This window comes from Amia ocellicauda, chromosome 9 (assembly GCF_036373705.1).
Source record: "Amia ocellicauda isolate fAmiCal2 chromosome 9, fAmiCal2.hap1, whole genome shotgun sequence".
In the NCBI taxonomy this organism is placed as follows: domain Eukaryota; kingdom Metazoa; phylum Chordata; class Actinopteri; order Amiiformes; family Amiidae; genus Amia; species Amia ocellicauda.
Genome location: NC_089858.1, coordinates 24,844,120 through 24,865,848, shown reverse-complemented (window position 1 = coordinate 24,865,848; position 21,729 = coordinate 24,844,120). Strand labels below are relative to the sequence as shown.

The following is a 21,729-nucleotide window of genomic DNA, read 5'->3' as shown; positions in this document are numbered from 1 at the left end:
GACTTTTGCTCCTTTATAGTTTTCTGAAAATATGAATCATTCACACTCTACAATTCATTGATTGATAAAGCCCACTTTGACACATTTTAATTGATTCAATCTGGATGTGTGGGTGTGGATCTTATCAGTTTATTGTGATCACTTAATTGATTTCTAAGCTATTTAAATTTCCATTCTAAAGTAAATAGTGTCAAGACAAAAACTACCACGGTCAAGGTGGATCATGTGTGCCTTTGAAATGTTCCAGATATGCTCCGTTACAAAAGGGAGCTGATGAATCATTCGGACCCTGGCATTTTCACATTTTTAATTTGCTCCACTCTTCTTTCTGGTGGTGCTATAAGACTTCAGCAGGTGAAGTAAAATAGTCAAGTGTGGTCAGAAATGTTGGATGGTTAACAGGCTTAAATTAAGTCTTATTGAAACTGAAAAATTATAGGTAAAAGACAATATCTTTAATATTACAACCTTAAATCCTATAAAATTTAACTATTTATTTAATGCAGTTATCAATCTGATTTTTTTAAATATCACATTACTTTTAAATAAATAAAAGCCAAGCAGGTTCAAATCACAGGAACCTGGTCACTAAATGCAAAAATAATACAGAAACAGGACAACACAAAGAAGCATGAAACCATGTATACATGGAGTAACAAGAAGAGATTGGGGGGGGGAGGTAAATAATGGATCCAAGAAGAAAAACAAATGTGACATCATTGAAAAAGTGAAAATGTTAAAATGGCACTGGACCAGACACCTTGCAAGGAGAATAGATCTATGATGGACAAAGGAAATTATCAAATGGATGCCAAGAGATTAAAAAAGACCTAGAAGACGACCATATAAAATATGGGAAGATAAAATAATAAGTCTTACAGGCGTGACATGGAAAAGAGAAAATATAGATCGAAACAAGTGGAAACAATTTGGAGAGGCCTTCATTTAGCAGTGGATCGATATAGGCTGATGATGATGATGTTGATGCAGATCAAGAAAGCAAACAAATGCTGTAAGAATCTATGGGCTATTGAATACTAACATCTTCTTTTCCTGCAGATATGATTGTTTTTTCTTTCAATAGTATATTTTTGTTTTTCTTTCCCAAGGAGTTCAGCATCATTTCACAAACAGAGCCTAACTGGATAGATTAAAGACTGCACTGTCTGTACCGTCTGTATCTCTTTTCTAGCTGTGGATGTTGAACACAGTGCTTTTCTGCTCCCCACAGCTGTTTTCCTTCCCATCGTGAGTGTTTTGCCTTACGCCCCCAGGCAGCACTCAAACGGAGGCTGCGTTCTCTGCAGACAGATGCTTAAGACTGGGTATTAGATAAAGAGAAACAGATGCACTGTGCTCCTGAAGACAGTGCACCATTTGCAATGCACTTTGATGCCTGATACGGCAGAAACATTTGAAGGCAAAGAAAAGCTATGTAGAGTAAAATACAACACATTTGTGTATTTATTTTGCTTTCGTTGTTGAGCAGGCTCCCATAAGCCAGGACGCTCAAGCTTACTGTGCAGCCACACAAAATATGCATCTACATGACTGCCAGGCAAAGAATGATTCCGATGATTTAAGACTGTATTGAATGCCAGCAGTCAGGTGATTATTTGGGCTGGAGCGTCACTGTAGCTGACAAGCACAACGCAGTTGCTGTGATCTGACGCACTCCTGTAACAGACTACCTTTTGGTTTTAACAGTCTTAAGGTGTCTCTGCAGAATAAGATCACAGCAATGCAAGGTGCTAGTCAGTGAGTCTCTGATGTGCAATATGATGCAAAGAAAAACTTAACAAGGGAAAAGGAAGCCTTTACTCTCACAGGCAGCATAATAGCTGTGGCACTAGGTCTTACTCAGTTAACAACCTATCTAAAATTTAAATTCAAGATGACAGTTTATGCAAAAGAAATGGATCTACAGCAGCAGTTTTTTAGGTTTTAGGAGGGGATAGGCTATATATAGAGAAAGTTCATATGATCTATATAATATGGGAATATAATAAGTATTTTATCATTTGATTTTGACTAGAATTGCATGCCTTTAAAAGACTGCAGTTTTAAACTTACATGAGTGAATGTCAGTGATAATCATTTATCAGCATAATCAAAGCCTAAAAGTCAATTGCCTGTGAAAAACATATTACATTCACGAATAATGATGCATTCTGCAGCAAGATTCGTGTGTGAAAAGCAGCAATCTTTCATACTGAAGACATATGTCTTGTCACACATTTAACAGCTGGTAGTGCTGAAGTGTGGTAGTGAAAAACCCATATGGTTTCATAATGAGAGATGACATCTGAAGCTATGTAGGATCATTCATAGCAACAAATAATGATCAATAGTCAATTGTATGTTTTCAAGTGGTTAAATCACATTCCTGCCAATACTGGAAAATGCTTTCACTCTGGACAAACAAGTTCCTGAAAAGGAATACTGTACTGTGATATTCAAATGTACCCCTCATTGTCATTATTCTGCAGCTAAATTTATTTTCACTATCTGAGATGATGCTTCCATGAAACCATTTCTGGAAAACAGTATTTGATTACCTTACATATCATAACTAATCAAAGACAAAGATGCATTATTTTCTGCAAACGTGTCATAATGCATAGTGCATGAATGCACCATTACATGCTCTGGCAAATCAGAAACGGTCTCATATATTTTTTTGTTGTTTCTTTTTGGCGGGGGTGTGGGGGGTGTGGTACTCCTTAATATTCTCTCTTTGTACTTAAAATAATTATATTAGTTGTTATTCAACCACTTTCTTAATTCCTGTGCGTCTGAGACATCAGAGACATCATTAATTGCATTTACTCTGCAAATAAATTAGAACCACTTAAAACCCTTATATCCAAAAGTTTGGTAATTGACTGTTCTATGAATTTATTGAAATAATGAAATTGGCTAAATCCCTTGACTAAAACTGATACTGCTGATGAAGCTTACAGCACTGTTACATAGCAGGCCTAAGGGAACTTCCATGGGAATCTGCCAACCGCTTAAAGCAAGCATCACTCCTCCACCTACCACATTATATGAGCACGACAAAGATGAAAGATATCTTGGTACTTCTTTTAGTGTGGGGATTTGGACCCCAGACAAGAAATGGTTTAGACCGTGACTGGCTCGAAGTGTGTGGAATTTAGAGGATTAGTTTGGAAGAACTGCGTTTTAACTAGAAGTATCTTACTAGCTTATTTTTACATTGTCAGTTTCAATAACCAATAAAGGATTATAAGAGACAAACTGGCAGAACCGTAGCTCCAGTCTGAAGCAGGAGAGAGGTCTGAAAGGCTGTTATTCACTATACAGGGCAGCGCAGAACTAGTTGCCGATTCTATCCTGATTTTAATTGGAACTGTACTTCTTTCCCATCACCCCCGCCCCACCCCCCCCACACACAAACAAAAAGGAAAATAAATAACTGTAAAAGCATGATTCAGGTATCTGACTTCTCAAACAATGGTATTCATTCCTAGGAAACAGTAACCTTGGAGAATATTATATATATATATATATATATATATATATATATATATATATAAAGGTGGCAGGTTTGCGCCATAGCGAGGCCAAAACTTTCTGCTGCAATTATCATCATCACATAGCAACACCATGAGCAATCAGGGACTGAGAAGCAACCAAACTACCATATATCGTCTTTCTTTTTTCCCCAAACAAGATTTATAAGCAGCAACATAATGCAAAGTATGTGGCTGCAGCGCATTACAGACTTTCAACAGAGATTCTGCACTGTTACATTTTTTCTTGCTGCCTTATTTCTGGAACTAAAGTAACAATTTTAGTAACCTTTTATCAGGGAAAAACACTACCAATTTAAACAGCTGACTTACATTTACTGGCTGAATTGACTTTTGTATCCCTTGGTTTAATAGTTTGTGGAAAGTTTAGAACAGTAAATGTGTTTAGAAAAGCAACCATGCATCATTTTTGGAAGTGGAAGTGAAAATGGAAGTGGCTGATCAAGTAATTCAAGCATATACCTTCCAATTAACTTACCAATTCATGATTAATGAGCCTGTACTATATTTGTTATCATGGGCTGAGGTGCAAAAAGATTTGAAGAAATATTTATTATTCTACTTTATAATTTAGAAAGCATGTGATTATTTTAAAGTATAGTTACGTAGTATACTTAATATTATCTGTAATTAAGTATAATTAAAAACCCACTTACAAGAACACAGTGTACATTACTTTTTACCCATTAATTAACCACTTTACTTATATAGGTTAATGGGTGGGGGTTGAAACTAAATGTATCATGTCAAACAGGAGCAATTCCTAAATACAAAAACATCCTTTTCACACAACAGCAATATAAGACAACCATTCTGCTATATGTATTAATTAATAAATACATTTTATACATGCATACATATACACTATTTGATGTATGATTTCAAAGTAATTGAATAATACTGTCAATGTATTCTACCAAAAACTGTTTAAAAGGTATGCTTAGGTGTATGGGCAAGATGTAAGAAAATAATTTCCAACAAAATTATCTGTCCTGTGTCCTGTAGCAGATGGTGCTTAAAGCCAAACGCAAGTATGGGTATTAGTCTGTAATACAAATCAGCAAAACTGTCTTTGCAATGTAACACAATCTATCAGCAGCTGACTGCACTGCACCTCTTGGGTCTATTACAATGATTACTAAGACATGGTACAACGCATTCACAAGGCCCACTGTGGGGACCCAGCAGCAGCACATTTCACACCTGCAGCCAGTAGTAAAACACTTCCTACACAACACACAAAAACCACAAAGAGCTGCACAGGAAGCACATTGTGTCTGGGTTTTCTAAGAGCCACAAGGTATTATATATTTATAAACACACACACACACATATATATATATACATCAAAATTGAATAAAAGCATTAAGGTAACTCAATAACACACACCATTTCTCATACAGTTAATCCACCTAAAGCTGTAGGCTTCCTTACCTCTTCTAGAGCCCATAACGAGTCTACTAATGGCTTGATCTTCTTTTGGTTGTACAGGGAGATGAGTTTGTTCACTGCAGACTTTACCAGGCTGCTTCCGCCTTGTTTGAAAAGAAGGTTTAGCAGGGAAAATCCAGCAATGACTTTATTCTCCTCATAGAGTTTAATAGGGTTCACCTTCTCCACCTGCCACCACTGTAAATTGAAAACAAAACCTGTGAATTTGGAAATCCATATAGAGCTTAAAAGATTTGTTTTACATTGACAGTGACATTCTGTATCTCATTGTCTGCTCTGATTGGTTTATATACAATGTTTTGTACTGGGAATACAAACTTACACAATGATTTTGTCATAATGACCTTTTCTAAACTCAATTATCCACCTATTTAAGTGGCTACAGACATTCTAGAGGTGCTGCAAATGCATATTCATGATATTTAGAGTAATTTAAAGCTTTAGACATTTTTTTTTATAGTCAGCACATCCAGCACCTCCAGTCTTATTCATGTCAAAACAATGCTCCACTGCACACATTATAGGTTAACCATCTGTTACTGTCAGATACCTCATCTACATGTATTTTTTATTTTATTTATTCTACATAGATTGCGATAACAATTACAACTATTCCTGGATATATCAAAATTAACGTTTGATGTCAGTTGCGCTGCCCGGAAAATCATTGCCCATGAGGCCAAGCCGGTTTCAGCTGGTTTCTGGTGAATTTGGCATTTCTGTCAGTGCTGTGTGAGTTTTTTTTTTCCCCTCCTCTTTTATGCTTGCACTGACTCACAGATGATGATGTTTGATTTGGATGAAAACACAGCTACTATTTGAATATAGTGCTAAATTGCACATGCCCTAGGGCCATGCAGAAAGTCACACAGATGCATTTTGTTATGGGGGGCTTGACTGGCCACTACAATTGCTTATATTTACTTATTTCTTTTAGCATCGTAGTTGCTGAATGAAAACAAGTCCTGGCTGTAGACTTGTAGCTCAAATGATTTCAGGCAGAACACAATAAATGAAAGAAATCAAATAGTGTAGCTACCTTACAAAATGAGTTCACAGACTATAATGTATGCTGTCAGTAGTCTCGCCTTAGGAACAACTATATTTAATTGGTTACAATTCATGGTAAGACTATGAGCTTACAAGAACACACAAACATATACATCATGTACACATGATAATTCACTTGTGTCTTAAAGCTTGTAAAAATACTTACACACTTAGCAAAGCAGAAGAAACTTTTTGTCTCCCCTGTTACCATGTTCGATGAACCTAAAACAATACAATTATCACATTTAGCAATTTAAGCCACTGTTTTGTACAGTCCAGAAAAGCAGAAATGCCTAGCAGAAGTGTATTTAAGAGAGAGAGAGTGTTAGGTGAGAAGGCAGGTACGACACACACACAAAATAGCCATTACTACCATGTACCTGTTCATTAGTAAAAGACTGAGGGTTTCCAGTATCAATCCTGCATGAACCTTACAGTCACTGCACTCTTTGATCTTGAAATCAGTTCATTGATCTATTCCTATATTGCTTTGAAACCCATAATGCACAGTTTTGCTAGCAGCCTGGAGACTCTGTCTGGAACCTAATTTCTGTATAATGCAATCAAGAGATATCTGATGGTTGGAAATGCATCACTAATTAAAACCTCCAGATAGGACTGGGAAGCTGTGTAAAAAATACGACAATCACTTTGCAGGCAATATCTAGACTTCTTTGAATTGTACCTTGATTTTCTCCTTTCATGGTAGAGACATGATTGCTGTCACATGAGATCCAGTGAGACCACATTCAATTCCACTTACAAAAGGACAGACAATAGTCTGGCTTTTCTCTTTGGACATCAAAAGGTGAAAGCACTTTCTGTATACTCGTACTTTTTAATGTACATGTTTTATCAAAGAAAGCTCAAATGAGGCTGTAGTCATGGAAGCCATGTATAAATCTAAAACGGAAAAGAAACCCAGAACATATATATGAGCCTTCTAAAACCATTCAACTACGAAGAGCTCTTTTTTGACTTATCACAATTAGTGTGGATCACATTAGAACCAATTTACAGAAATGAGAAGTACTAAAACAATATTCTCTCCATGCCTACAGCATCCTCAAATTTTCTATGCAATTTTAATTCCAAAGTGCCCCAGGTCACTGATTGCAAACACTTGAGCTCTGTTCATGTTAAATGGTGCATTTAGCTGACTGTGTATTCTAATCTTCATTCGTAAGAGCATGTTTGGTTGCTCTAAATAACCTTTATCTGAGTATCAAATTGACACACATACCATACAGGATGTATGTGCCCAGCGGCTTCAGAAGACCCAGGCCTTTCCCAGTGTTCTCGCCACATAAACAATCCAGAACAATGTCTACGCCTTCAGGGGAGATTCTGAAAGACACAAGACAATTAAATTAGCCACTGTTTGTTGAGTTATTGTTTTAATGATGAGACATGTAGTGAATCATCGAGACAGCTGACGTTAACAGCATGTGAAAAACAAGGAACAGACTGTTAGAATGACTTCTTGCTCTCGAATGGTTCACTTCCTGACCTTATATCTTAAGCCAGCTAAATTTTAATCTGCCAATTTCATTTTCAATGTCACCCATAATACACCCTTGTTTCAAAAATTATTAAAAAAAACAACATTCTATTCCAAAACAAATGTATTACAGCACATCAAAATGGAGCTCTGTTAACCTGTTATTTCCCAGGCTACGAACATACCAACAATCAAGAAGTACACAAATTTCCCACTATGAATGGTGCCTTAGGAATTATACCGTGATGGTCAAATGTGAAATCTGTAATATTTATTTTTCTCTCCAAAAATGTGAAAGACAAAGGCTATATGACTCAGCTTCCAAAAATAGATATTCACCTTCCTAGCAGCTGTAATTGTACAGGGGTTGCAGTTTCTCTGCATCCTGCAATGAGCTGTTTCTTCTGACGCACTGTTTTAATGAACCTATGAGTCAGGTTTGACTGGTGTATAATAGACAAGCCATTGGCTGGCTAACCTGAAGGTTCTTTTAAACCTCTTATTTTTACAGTATCATCTTCATCACAATACATATAATACAAATGAGTCAAAAGTTAAAGGCCTTTTATTATAAAGTAAATGACAGAAGGTACTTTCTGGCAAGTCGTTTGTTATCATTATTTCCATTAAGTGTAATTTTCCATAGGGATAATGAGAAATTGCCATTCTCCAGCAATTGTTTGATGGCAGTTTTTACCTTAGCTGTGCAAGGTATTGTTTTAAAAACTGAAAGACCTAAACAAGTCACCAACCCACAATTGACAAAACTGTGATAACCGTCCTATAACAGAAACGAAAAGGGGAGACAAAGTTTTAGTAAGGCAGTTTTTTAAAACCTTTATTTCTGGCTGTCCTGTTTCTATGTATTTATATGTCTTAACATACAGTGGTTATAGGAAGTATTCACCTCCCTTGGACTTCACAATGTGTTGTGTTACAATCTGAAATTGTGATGCCTTTAAATGGGATCCCCCTCCCATGTTGATTTAAACAACCTACTACACACTTTCAATATGGGAAAAAACATATTCCACATATGCAGGTTACATACTGTATATGTATCTCCTGGATGCAATTTTAATGTAAAGCAAATATTAATAAATGTGTGATCGTTCACCGGATATCTTTTATAATAGAGAAATGGACATGGATTAACAACGCTAATCAGCTTAATTAAAAACTAAACTAAAAAGACCTGTGGCTTTAGAGCCAGATAGGGACAGCAGAAATAAACAATGAAATCTACCAGGCTTATCAATTATGTACTAAAGAGTAACTGAGAGTGCCCCCTTGTTTTCTATTTAAAGAAAAACACCTACAGTCCTGCAATAAATTAAATTCAAGATAAAAGCCTAATTGTTTTTACCCGACAACAACAAAAAAGATTTAATCGCTGCCAAAAAAGCAGTCAAGATGGCTGTAACTTTGTTGCTTTGGTATAATTGAATATAAAGGGAGGGCCGGGGATTGAAGTGTGTATGATCTAGCAGCGCCGAGCCTTTTTTGAAAGAAAGGCAACTTGCCCTGCCAAGCAGCTTTGTGGTCTCGTGATGTTCGGGGCTGTTGTACCAGGATTGACTTGAGACCAATTTAATTTAACTTTAGCCATGATCCTGAGTGGAATGCAGGACTATGGAGATAAAAGACTAATTAATCCACTTTTCCTTTGCATATTCCTGACCACCCCCCTCCCCGCCTTTCCCATTTCAAGCAACAAGACCATTGTTCAGTGTTCTTTAAACACCTTGCAAAACATACATGAAAACGCAAAGGATAGAAGTTCTCACCTAGCCATTGTTCACTCTTTTTTGTTTATTTTCCCTTGAGTATTTCAGCGATATCACTTAACTGAATAACACACATTCGGCGGCTAGAAGCAGCAGCTGCCAACATGTTGCCTCTGGCTTTTAAAGTAATAATATAAATTGCCTGGGTCCAAATGGATGGATACGCACAAACAGGAAAACCTCAAAATTCATACTCAATCAAGTTAACTGCAGCCCTAAAGATTGCTGTGCCACCCTCTACAGTTTAAATACCATTATACAGTCTCACCATAGTAGCTAGCAATGCTCCTCAAGGAACTCTTACAGTTTCTTCAGGACATGCAGAAGTCGCTTCGAACACGGTGAGGTTGAAGCTCAAATCTGAATGACTTGCAATACAAGTCTCAGGTGAACAATGTGCTCTCTATACTCTACATCTCAATACTCATCCAAATGTGCAGAAACGGCAAGCAACATTGGGCCTACACAGAGTACTGAGTGGGACTGTCAAGAATTACAGTCCTGGGACAAAAGTGCTCTGCTACTGCATAAGGGATTTGGTACAGTTGTTGTTTATCACAGTAGCATCTGGGTTTTACAGTTGCACTTTTTACATCTTTGAGCTGCAAAGGACTATCTGAGTCCCAACTCAAAGCTGGTATTTCACATTTGTAAAAACACTGTGGAAGGGGGAAAAAAAGTCAAGGGTACTAGGAGAAACACCTACTTTCAATTCATGTCACTGACTTCACACACCTTTATTAATGTGAACTGTTAACAAGGCGGAGGTTCTTTGTAGGTGTGTCTCATTGCCATGTGTTAATCAACCCGGTCAGAGTGTTACAGGGTGTCAAACAACTTGGGAGTGAAATGGTATGGACGTTTAAACCAGTTCCATCACAAACCACAGGGTTTCTTCCATTCGAGAATCTGCTTCAACAAGACGCCTGTCTGCCAACCACCAAGAACAATCCTCTGATACCAAGTCTTACAATCCTCTGAAGGAGAGCGGGGTGTTGCCATGGAGACAAGTGTAATACAAGACCAGGCAAACTGATGGCTAATCATGGCACCTTCAGATTAACACTGGTCTTAGTGCACAATGCAGTGACGGGTGTCTCAAATATGTTCAGTATATAAACTCAAATATCCCTGTGGAATTAGAAACAAACAAAATGAAAGACTTCTTTCATGCAGAAAATGCTCATTTTTAAATTCAGTGGTTTGATTTTTGATCAAATGAACTGGAATACAACTTTAACACAGATCTATAATTTAACGCAATGTTATTTTTGCTGTTATTCTTGTGGAAAAGCACGTAAAAGTCTGTTATTTCACATGGAAAAACAATATAATCCCCACATAGAGGGACCTTGAGGATAATTAATCACAAGAGAAGGAGAAAAAGATGTGTATTTCATTAAATGTGGACATATTTCAGTTAAGATCAGCACGAGCTGGTTGTCTCTCCACCTTACAGTACAAATAATATCGGAGATCTTACTTTTTAACCTCTTGTACATAATCAGCATTTCTGTCAAAGAGGTGGGTAACAGAATCTTTGATGGCTTCATGCTTGAAGGGTGAGGCGGTTCCAAACACGGTGACATTGGGTACCGTAGAGCAGAGCTGAGCCACAGCTTGTCCCTGCAAAACACAACAACAAGGCATTACAAACTTTAAAAGCTGCTTGATCCATTTCTGGTTTTACTGTTCACAGTGATCACTAGGGACGTTAATGATTAATCGAAGTTCGATGAATTGTCAATAAGAATTTGATTGACGGCAACTGATTTGATCGACGTAGGCCATTTCAATGTAGTATCACTAGAGGACACTATGTAATTTTTGTTGGAGGGAAAACTACCTGAAGAAGCTAGAGTGGTAAAATTCAAAGAAGGATGGAAGAAGCAAAAAGCGTGGTTTGGGATCACTTTGATTTAATAAGGATCATGTTCTCTGCAAATACTGTGATTCTGTGTGAAAAAACAACACCACGACTACGCCTATGATGTAGCACCTGACAAACAAACATCCTACCACCTTGGCTAATGGTTCATCCTCCTCTCAACCAAACATTGCATCGATGTTAGCTAGAATTAACTGTAATGAACATCGGGCAGAGAGGATAACAAGATATTTGCCGGTTAATAGAGAAAGATATGATGGCAAAAAATATTGTTGATGGCAAAGGTTTTCAGGGCTTAATGAATTTGGTGGAACCGGGATATAGCATTCCTTCGCGAGGCACAGTCACCAGGTGCATAGACAGGCGCTACAGAGAAAAGAAAGCAGATCTTCAAGCACAATTGGCTATAATAGAGAAGGTGGCCCTAACTACCGACTGCTGGACTGCCTTGACCGCAGAGAGTTACACAATCACCTGCCATTACATCAGTGATGATTGGAAGGTGAAATCCACAGTCCTGCTAACCGAAAGTCTGCCAGTCCGACACACAGCAGACCACCTTGCAGAAAAACTAAACGAGGAGGTGGATATATGGGTACTTACTGCCAGAGTCATTTAAATGTAATACTCATCCAAAGATGGTGTTGTTCTTTTTAAATATAGGTTAAAACATCTTATTTTGATAGATCTTTTGACTCCATTTCTGTTTTTAAATATAATGTTTTCATGTTTAATCCAAAAATGAGGTAAGAGCGTTGCGCTTGTGGTTATCTACATGGTATCAAATATGTCCACGTCTTGTTAAAATAAAGATTTTATTTAGGAAAAAACACACATTGGAGATTTTCTGTCATAGCAAAACCCCCCACTTTTTTATAAAATTAATCGATTGATTGATCTTTAACGATGTCGACGGTCGATTAAAGAAAAGTCTTCAAATTTGCAACCCTAGTGATCACCCAATAAAACAAAAAAAAGCTAAATAAATTGGGGGGTTTGTGTTTTTATATTATATTGTTTATAAACAATAGTATGGGGTAAACAAATGAGATCAAACTGCTTTGTGCACCCAATGGAAGTTAAGACTGTCCTTAATACAGGACAGCACAAATACAAACAATACCTTAACTTGATGAACATGTCCTATTAGGTGAAAAATTATCTAGTGAAACAAACTAGTTATGAGACAGATTGAAGAGCTGGTTAAGCATGCGCCACATCAAAAATGTCCCTCTTTCAAGTTTAGTTCATATCTCATCAGATTCAAATTCTTCTAATCATTAACTCCAGGAAACAATAAACAACCCGTGCAGAGAATCTGATCATGTTTGCTGTCACACAATCCCCCCCTTCACCCCTCCCACCATCCCACACCTCCATATTCTCTGACAGATCTGATTAATTTCCCAGGCATTATGACGCATAAGCGTGTTTGGGGGATTACAATCTTACATACTTAATGTCACACAGGAGATAAATAGCCCATTATCAGCTCAAAACCAAGCTGGCCTCTTCATCTCCACAGCAGAACAGCTAGATAAGCTGACACTATAGAGACCCAGGTTTGACTCTCTGCTTGTCTGTGCTCACTGAGCCCAGCCACAATAACACCCTCAGCCTTCAAAATTTGCATGAAGTCTCATTTAGAATATCAATACAACATCCAAGCAATTCACTGGACACATGCATAAATATTGCATGGATCTCCTCTTCCCAGTATTAGACTGTACATTTATAATTAAGTCGGGTAACTTTTAATAAACAATTTGTGAGCAAGTGAATAGAACACATTTCTAGTGCAATTCCAGATATCGACAGTTTCGATATTTATGATAATTCTACAATATCTTGCATTTTTCCATTCATTTCTCATTTGTTCTAAAGGTATAATTGATAAGATTCTCTGGATCAACAGAAACGGGCTCACATTTTGCCAAGCTAAATGCCCAGCCTCCTCCCTTGACAGATATACGAGCTTAGCTCTGCATTAACACAAGGCAGTTCAAGAATAGGTGGGTTGTACTAATTGGCACATCCGTCCGACAGCACTATACAGAACCCAGAATCACAGCAGGTTTATGAATTACTGATTGAAACAGAATTGTAAAGGATTTCCCCAGAGAGCAATTATACAGCTAGTTCTCTTTAATAATTCAGACAGAGCCTCCTCAACAATGTGTACTGCAAAACACATTTCAAATCACATGGAAGAAGCATATCATTTGTGTATTATATTGGTGTGTAGGGTGGTAAGTTGTTATATGATGAAATGACTGCTGTATGAAATAAAGCTCAGAAGAGAATGGTTTGTCCTTGATCAAAATCATTAAGGGTATATGAATCTGAAGGAGACCAATCAATAGTATTCAACAAAACTGGCAAATGTACTAATTAATCAGACATGTGAGTATCAGAAGAGCACACTGCTCTGCAATGCAATGAGAGAGGGTGTGCAAGAATTCCTCAAGAACAAATTACACTGCTTATAACAATTAAGAGATAATTGAGACAATTTATACTTATTTTTTAACGGCAATAGACATATTTTGAATCGTTTTTTTTTCTTACCATTTTGGATGATATGCTTTTTAGCACAAGATATAGTGCTAGAAATATAAAAACCTAAATTGGTGAATTAAGTATCTTGAGTTTATTGGTAATTGGCATTTTCAAAAATGTAGTTTAATGATGGCTGTTTGTTCAGCTTATATAAGGTGGCATGCAGTATTCCTGTACTACAGAAGGTAGTATAATCTTGAGTGTAAACAAAATCAAAGGTGCTTGGAAGTGCTATGATGTCATTGTTGTGAAATCCCCTCGCAGATGCTACTGAGGTTGTATACGAAGCCTGCCTTAGGAGTCTTCCTTTCAATTAATTTTCTGCAGAGTTCTTTTAGAGTTCAGTAGATCAGTAGCTGGATCATTCTCCCAAAACATGTACCACTGAGGGTGATCACCAACTTGGCAATAAACAACACATTAATACAAATCTTAACATACATTGTTAGAATGCATACAAAATGAAGAAATAAATATGAAAGTTTCAATAGTGAAATCCTTACCATTTCCGTGTAATTCATAATTTGATTACAGAAAGTTGCTGTTTTTAGACGCCATTTTTTCACATGCTTTGTAGTCATTACAAAAACTCAGAATGATTGTGTCTTATTTATTCATTATAAACAGAATTTAGACTGATATTATAACATTAATTAATAACGAAATAAAAAAATTTGATCGTTATTTACATTTTTTTTTCCCATATTGAGTTTGAAACACTCGGTGTCTTTAAGCATAGTTGTTTTGCCCATCATAGTATTGAATAGAAACTAGAGAGTCGTGATATGTTATCAGATGTTAACCACACAAATATAGGGCTAGTTTTGTACAAATTTGCATAAGAATGCATGCAGTGTTATGCAAAACCAATAATTAATAATAATTTATTTCTGTGATCGCGGTGTCCCGCAATCATGTTCAATCGGGACATCAAAGGGACATATTGCACTCAGCATCCAACATTTATTCTGCATTGATAAAGAACCTACTGTTGGTGGAAAATTGACAGTTGCTAAATTTAGAAGGTTACTATGTGTAAGGAGTGGAAATACCAATTTTGTCCATGGTGTCTCATTTGTGATTCAGGCTACAAGAAAGACTTCAGTCAGTAAAAAAAGATGGACTTGTATGAATATTTGGTAATTTATAGGTGGTTTTCAGTGGACATGAGTCTTGTCATATTGAAACCAATCTAATTTAAATAAAAAGGTTTTTGTCTGCCTATTTTATGTGGTTGCGTTCGTCTGCGAACACAGATCTCAAGCACCTTATTTGGTTCACTGTTAACTGTTTCACTGTGACACGTTTTTGTGCAAGTCTACAGTAGGAAAATATCAGAAAGAAATGATAAATAATCCAAACGGGGAGCAAAATGTTGTGTTGAATGAAACACACCCAGACTTGGCCAAAGCATGCACCCATTTAAAATGTGACATCCACCCATTCAGACTCTCATGAACACCCAGAGATACATGCAGACATTGTTGATATGTTAAAATTAACGTATCAGACAACCAAGAACAAAATATATTTTTTTATATACTTTTTGTACACCTGTTTGGTGTTTTTGTTCCAATCAAACCCTAAAGGTGAGGTAAAAACATGCCACTAGCACAATATGTAGCTGGCTGATTATCTTTTCTCATACAGATGTCTTTAGATAAGGCATTTGATCATTAAAAACACAAGAATATAATAGGTAATGACATAATGGTACACTAGTGGTACATGTTTTGGGAGAATGACCCAGCTGTTCATTGTCAATAGACAAACTCATGCTATAGATCTGAAGGTTCAGACTTGATTTTGCTTATAAGAGGGCATGAACTGGCTAAGACTGTCTTACCATACGCTGCAGTGCAATGCTAGTGTTCATGTTGTATTACTTTACATATGTATCATTCATGTTTTGGGTATCCCATGCATCTTGTCAATTGCCTTTTTGTATATTCATCAATCGCCTTCTTCTCTCAAGAGTCTACGGAGAGTAAAGCCGTTTGTGGCTGCCCTTTCTAATCAGGAATATACCTAAAGGATTATTAGGAACACCATACTAATACTGTGTTTGACCCCCTTTCGCCTTCAGAACTGCCTTAATTCTACCTGGCATTGATTCAACAAGGTGCTGAAAGCATTCTTTAGAAATGTTGGCCCATATTGATAGGATAGCATCTTGCAGTTGATGGAGATTTGTGGGATGCACATCCAGGGCACGAAGCTCCCGTTCCACCACATCCCAAACATGCTCTATTGGGTTGAGATCTGGTGACTGTGGGGGCCAGTTTAGTACAGTGAACTCATTGTCATGTTCAAGAAACCAATTTGAAATGATTGGACCTTTGTGACATGGTGCATTATCCTGCTGGAAGTAGCCATCAGAGGATGGGTACATGGTGGTCATAAAGGGATGGACATGGTCAGAAACAATGCTCAGGTAGGCCGTGGCATTTAAACGATGCCCAATTGGCACAAAGGGGCCTAAAGTGTGCCAAGAAAACATCCCCCACACCATTACACCACCACCACCAGCCTGCACAGTGGTAACAAGGCATGATGGATCTATGTTCTCATTCTGTTTACGCCAAATTCTGACTCTACCATCTGAATGTCTCAACAGAAATCGAGACTCATCAGACCAGGCAACATTTTTCCAGTCTTCAACTGTCCAATTTTGGTGAGCTTGTGCAAATTGTAGCCTCTTTTTCCTATTTGTAGTGGAGATGAGTGGTACCAGGTGGGGTCTTCTGCTGTTGTAGCCCATCCGCCTCAAGGTTGTACGTGTTGTGGCTTCACAAATGCTTTGCTGCATACCTCGGTTGTAACCAGTGGTTATTTCAGTCAAAGTTGCTCTTCTATCAGCTTGAATCAGTCGGCCCATTCTCCTCTGACCTCTAGCATCAAAAAGGCATTTTCGTCCACAGGACTGCCGCATACTGGATGTTTTTCCCTTTTCACACCATTCTTTGTAAACCCTAGAAATGGTTGTGCGTGAAAATCCCAGTAACTGAGCAGATTGTGAAATACTCAGACCGGCCCGTCTGGCACCAACAACCATGCCACGCTCAAAATTGCTTAAATCACCTTTCTTTCCCATTCAGACATTCAGTTTGGAGTTCAGGAGATTGTCTTGACCAGGACCACACCCCTAAATGCATTGAAGCAACTGCCATGTGATTGGTTGGTTAGATAATTGCATTAATGAGAAATTGAACAGGTGTTCCTAATAATCCTTTAGGTGAGTGTACAGGCAGGAGTAGAAGGCATAGCACCACCAGCATTAGCATTATTATTATTATTATTATTATTACTTTTTAATTTTAAACTGTGGTGGACACTTACCACACCCCCTCCAGCAGAGTGAACCAGCACAGACATGCCCTCCCGGAGGTTGGCAACTTCGAAGAGCATCATGTAGGCTGCCACAAAGTTCATGGAGAAAGCAGCCGCCTCTGGGAAAGTCATGTCATCGGGGATCTTGTACACAAACTCCACCGGAGTGCACACCACCTCTGCCCAGGCATTGTAGTTCACAAAGGCCATTACTCTGTCCCCTATCTGAAACGAGAACATCCATTAGCACACAATATTCATTTTCACTTCTGGGGACAGACACATATTTTTAAGCCATTCATAACCAAATCCCCAAAACACAACATTTTTCACCGCAAATAAACTAGGAAACTGAACAGAGATCATCATCATCATCGTTAATATTGTTGCTCGACTTGCCAAAGCATTTTTTCCAGAGAGAGTTTTATCAATTATGCAATTAATCTTTTAAATAAGAGTGTATGAAAAAATTCAAAATCTACCTTAAAATGCTCTGGTGGTATATTACGGACCATAGTTTAATTCTTCAGTTTTAAGTACTAAATCATTTAATATCTAAACTATTGTGTATATGACGATAGTTGAATAGTGATGATGACCATTCAAAGGTAAAATCTATACTGAACAGCAGCCCCTACCCACCCCAGATCAGCGTGTCTCATTCACTCACAGTCAGTGATAACAATTTTGAAGAATAAAGTAGTGACCAAGGCAGATATGATTTGGTTCTGAGCTTCACCTAGTGGTTATGAAGTCTCACAATAACCTAACACACAGAGGAGATTCATTTCTCTGAGACAGCCTTTTCCCAGTACCTAAAATCAATGTCTCGGCCTGCTGTACATAAAACCTCATCTGCTTCCGTGCGTATAAAGCAAGACGAAAAATGTATTCTACACATCTAGGCAATTAGGCTTCAGAATCGTTCATTTAACCACACACCCACTTTCACCGATCCACAAAAAATCACACTTAATCACTGGAGGCTGTGTGCCATCGGGGTACATTGCATCTTTTCAGGTGCTCAAAAGAAACTTTTTCAAAAGGCATGGTGATATAGCATGATGTGTGTAGTTATAGGTTACAGGGCTCAGGAAAGTATGGCAATGCTAGCATAGGCCAGAGGGCCACAGAGAACACAACTCAAGTGTTACAGAGACCGGGGATCGAAAACCATGTGAAATATTTATAAAACGAATTTACCTTAACAAGCATCCATCTCAATCATCCTAAAGGCAGACCCAGAACTGCGGGTATAAACACTTGCTGGTCTGTTTCAGTCAGTGCTATTACCTTCAGTAAACCTGCGGTGATTGAATTCCCTCACAACCACCTTGAAGTATATATCATGACCGTTTCAGTTTAAAGGTTACAACATTTCTATGAAATGTGAAAGATAAACAAAACACCAAGGAGATTAACTTGAATATAAAAAAATACAAACTTCTTTCTAGATTGACAGCTAACCAATTTGTGTACATTTGTCTTTTGCTCACTTGTCAATAAAACAAACCACAGCCATGAGATAGCAGCAGTGAATCATCTTTGTTTCTTTGACACAATCTAGGTGCTATAAAAACCTGTGTCAGTTCAATTCTGACCACATAAAACGCACCAAACAGTGTCTGATTTCTCTGAAAACCAGTGGCTTAATTTCTTTCTCAGGTGGACAAAACCGTTCACTTAATCTCCATCTTCAAGGGGTCTGCTCCTTGTGCCCACTGCCAGATTAAGTAAAGACTTGCAAATGACTGATTGAAATGATGCCACTTTAATGTTTGTATACAGATAACTACAGTTTAACCTGTGGACTCATCCAGAACTGAACCCTGTGGCACTGATATAACTCTGAGAGAAGATCACTCAAATTAATGATGGAGGAAGTTCAGCCAGCAGGTCAATCGAGCTGGAACCCACTGGTTACCAAAAGTGACAGGGTAGGGATGGACATCAAACTATTGATGTGATTCAGGTAGTGCTGATTTGAAAACCCTACACATGTGTTGAAGTCTTTGTTTTATATATAACTTTAAGGACAGTATCACGATTTAATAAAATGACTTATACAAGGTGCAGTGCACCCTCCAGTAGAAAAGGCAATTATGGAATATTTATTAGTCCACTGGGAATGTCAGGCTTTCAACATGAGCATGTCTATGGGTTAGGAGAAGGATGGAAGCAAAATATACTGACAACAAAAAGAAAAATTGTGTCTTTATTTGCAGAATGTAAAAAGCTCTTTAAAGCATTACATGGAAGAAACATGGTTGTGCTTTTATTCTCCTTCCACATTCTGAGTAATGTAAACCTGCCTTGGGGCATGGCACCATAATCATATGAATAAAGTGATCATATCTCCATCTAACAAAGACAACTCCTGGAGGATTCCTACAAGAATTCTTAGGAAGATCCTACAGGACTCCAGTCACAGAAGAAAATCAATGTCTGCATGTATCCTGCTGAATTACAAACTGTGAATAAGGTAGCCATGCTTGAACTGGAAGATTGCCTGCTGGCAGCATCACTAATAGTCTGATTAAGCACGAATTAACAATTCTGTGGAATGAGTGCTGAATTTCAGAGAAATAAGCCTATCTGATTTTTTGCACAGTTTTGAACGCACAAGAGACAATTGTGTATTTCATGTTTACTGGATTACGGAGGTTACCCAAGCTGTAAAAAGAGTCTACATTCAAATGATTATATGTAACTTACAAGATGGGTGCCTAGTTTTTAAAATGTTTTTATTGAAGGAAATCAAGGAAATTGAAAGAGATCATTTGCAAAGGAAATTAATTTGTATCCATGATCGATCCTGCAGCTACCAGATTCAGAGATACTGCTAGATCATGGTTTCATAACAAACAACATGCTGAACATCAAGAAGTAAATTACACAAGGCTTTCACTAAATCTTATTTATGTCTTAGCAGAAGCCCTTACCCAGGGTAACGTACTATAGAAAACGCACTTAAAAGTTAACATGAACGGTTACTAAAATTATGGTTTTATGCGTCTTGGTATAATTGATGTATAGCACTCTTTCTATCATAGCAAATGTCAAAAGCCAACATGTATGGTCTTTCAGAGTTTCAGGATAGGTTGTGTCATAACTTCCTGGCTAGTAGAAAAACTACAAAAATACATTATGGGCAGCAGAGTCGTGGTTAGTGCGCTGGACAAAATAAATACCCACCTGTATAAATGGGTAATTGTACATAACCTGGATAAGGGAATCTTCTAAGAAATATAATTATTATTTGGTTATTATTACATTTTTAAATGTTAAACGTTACTTAAATGACATACTCGATCTCTAAGAGTGCTATAGTCTACATCTTACTAATACACCACTGCAACACAAAGATGCATAGAACCATAATTTTAGGAACTGTACATGTATCCCTTTAAGGCTCACAATTAACAACACATTGGTTTAAAAGATCACACCTTGCTCCTGTACTTATCTTCCCGTCTGTGTTAAGGTGGGTTTGTTATCAACGATATTTCAAACAGGAAAAATAGACCTAATGAATTCAGTTTATAGAGAGCTAATGATAGCTCCCCTATAGTCTCTTATTGATTCTGTTGAATGGCACTTAATTTGCTTGACTTATTTCCACAATGACAAGTGAGAGGAATGGAATAAAACACAGTAGTGGTTTGAGAGTCCTTAAAACACAGCTATTAGTTGAAAGAATTCAAGTCACTGACAGTGATAAGACTGGGTGTTAGAAATCAATTGATGAAGAAACATAAAAGGGTTCCCAACCAGTTACAGAGAAATAGCAAGCGTTTGAAGCTAAATGTCACAGAATTTAAGCGATACTGTTGCTTATAAAGCTAAACATCTGAACCTGTGTTTTCCACAGACACAAGCTATAGTAAGCCACATAGAAGCTGAAACAGAATGAGAGAGGTAGGAGTTAGTTAAAAGAATGGCGTTTATAGCGCTTTCAAACATATTAATTCACTGAGGTTGTACAGTGTTTGTATTATTTACTCTTCCTGCTTATTATAACATCCAAAACATTTGATTTCAACTAACATCAATTTTAAATTGCACTGACAACTTGTGTTAGAATGTGTAAGACTTTGAAAATAATTCAGTGCATTTTTCTTTTTTCTTAAACAACCGTATAATTCCAGAAAACCTGATTACTTAGCCTGCTGTGAAATCAGTTAGGAGTTAGCAAGCTCAAAGACATTACTTTAAAAGGAATAGATTTTTTTTTTATCTGTGCTGATCTGGTGAAGGCTGCACTGGCCGGGGATTTTGTTTTTAATTGGTTTCTAACATTATTCCAAAGACAACGTGAATCAATGTTTAATTGGTTAATCTCTATTACACAATTCAATCTCCACTTTTATGATTTAAAGAAAATACTTGTATAGTGGTAGATCCATCCTTGAAAGTAAAATATATATAATGTTTTGGAGAATAGAAGCTACTGAATGAATCCAAGAACTTAAAGACCTAGAAGATGACCACATCAAGGATGGAAAAATTGTAATCATTAATTTTGCAGGTGTGACATGGAAAAGAGAGGCTGTAGGTACAAGCAAGTGGAACCATCTTGGGGAGGTCTTCATCCAGCAGTGGATC

The 21,729-nt window shown here is 37.4% G+C and overlaps 1 protein-coding gene across 2 annotated transcripts in view; it reads right to left on the bottom strand.

Annotated features, from left to right (window-relative positions):
• The window catches only part of vat1l (vesicle amine transport 1-like), a 49,320-nt gene that overhangs the window by 24,306 nt on the left and 3,285 nt on the right, over nucleotides 1-21,729 (bottom strand). For both annotated transcript variants that reach the window (XM_066713821.1, XM_066713819.1), the window contains exons 3-7: nucleotides 17,134-17,349; nucleotides 10,831-10,973; nucleotides 7,303-7,406; nucleotides 6,226-6,281; nucleotides 4,992-5,186 (exon numbers count right to left, since the gene is read on the bottom strand). In XM_066713821.1, coding sequence (XP_066569918.1) covers nucleotides 4,992-5,186; nucleotides 6,226-6,281; nucleotides 7,303-7,406; nucleotides 10,831-10,973; nucleotides 17,134-17,349 — 714 coding nt within the window. The remainder of the gene's footprint in view (nucleotides 1-4,991; nucleotides 5,187-6,225; nucleotides 6,282-7,302; nucleotides 7,407-10,830; nucleotides 10,974-17,133; nucleotides 17,350-21,729) is intronic.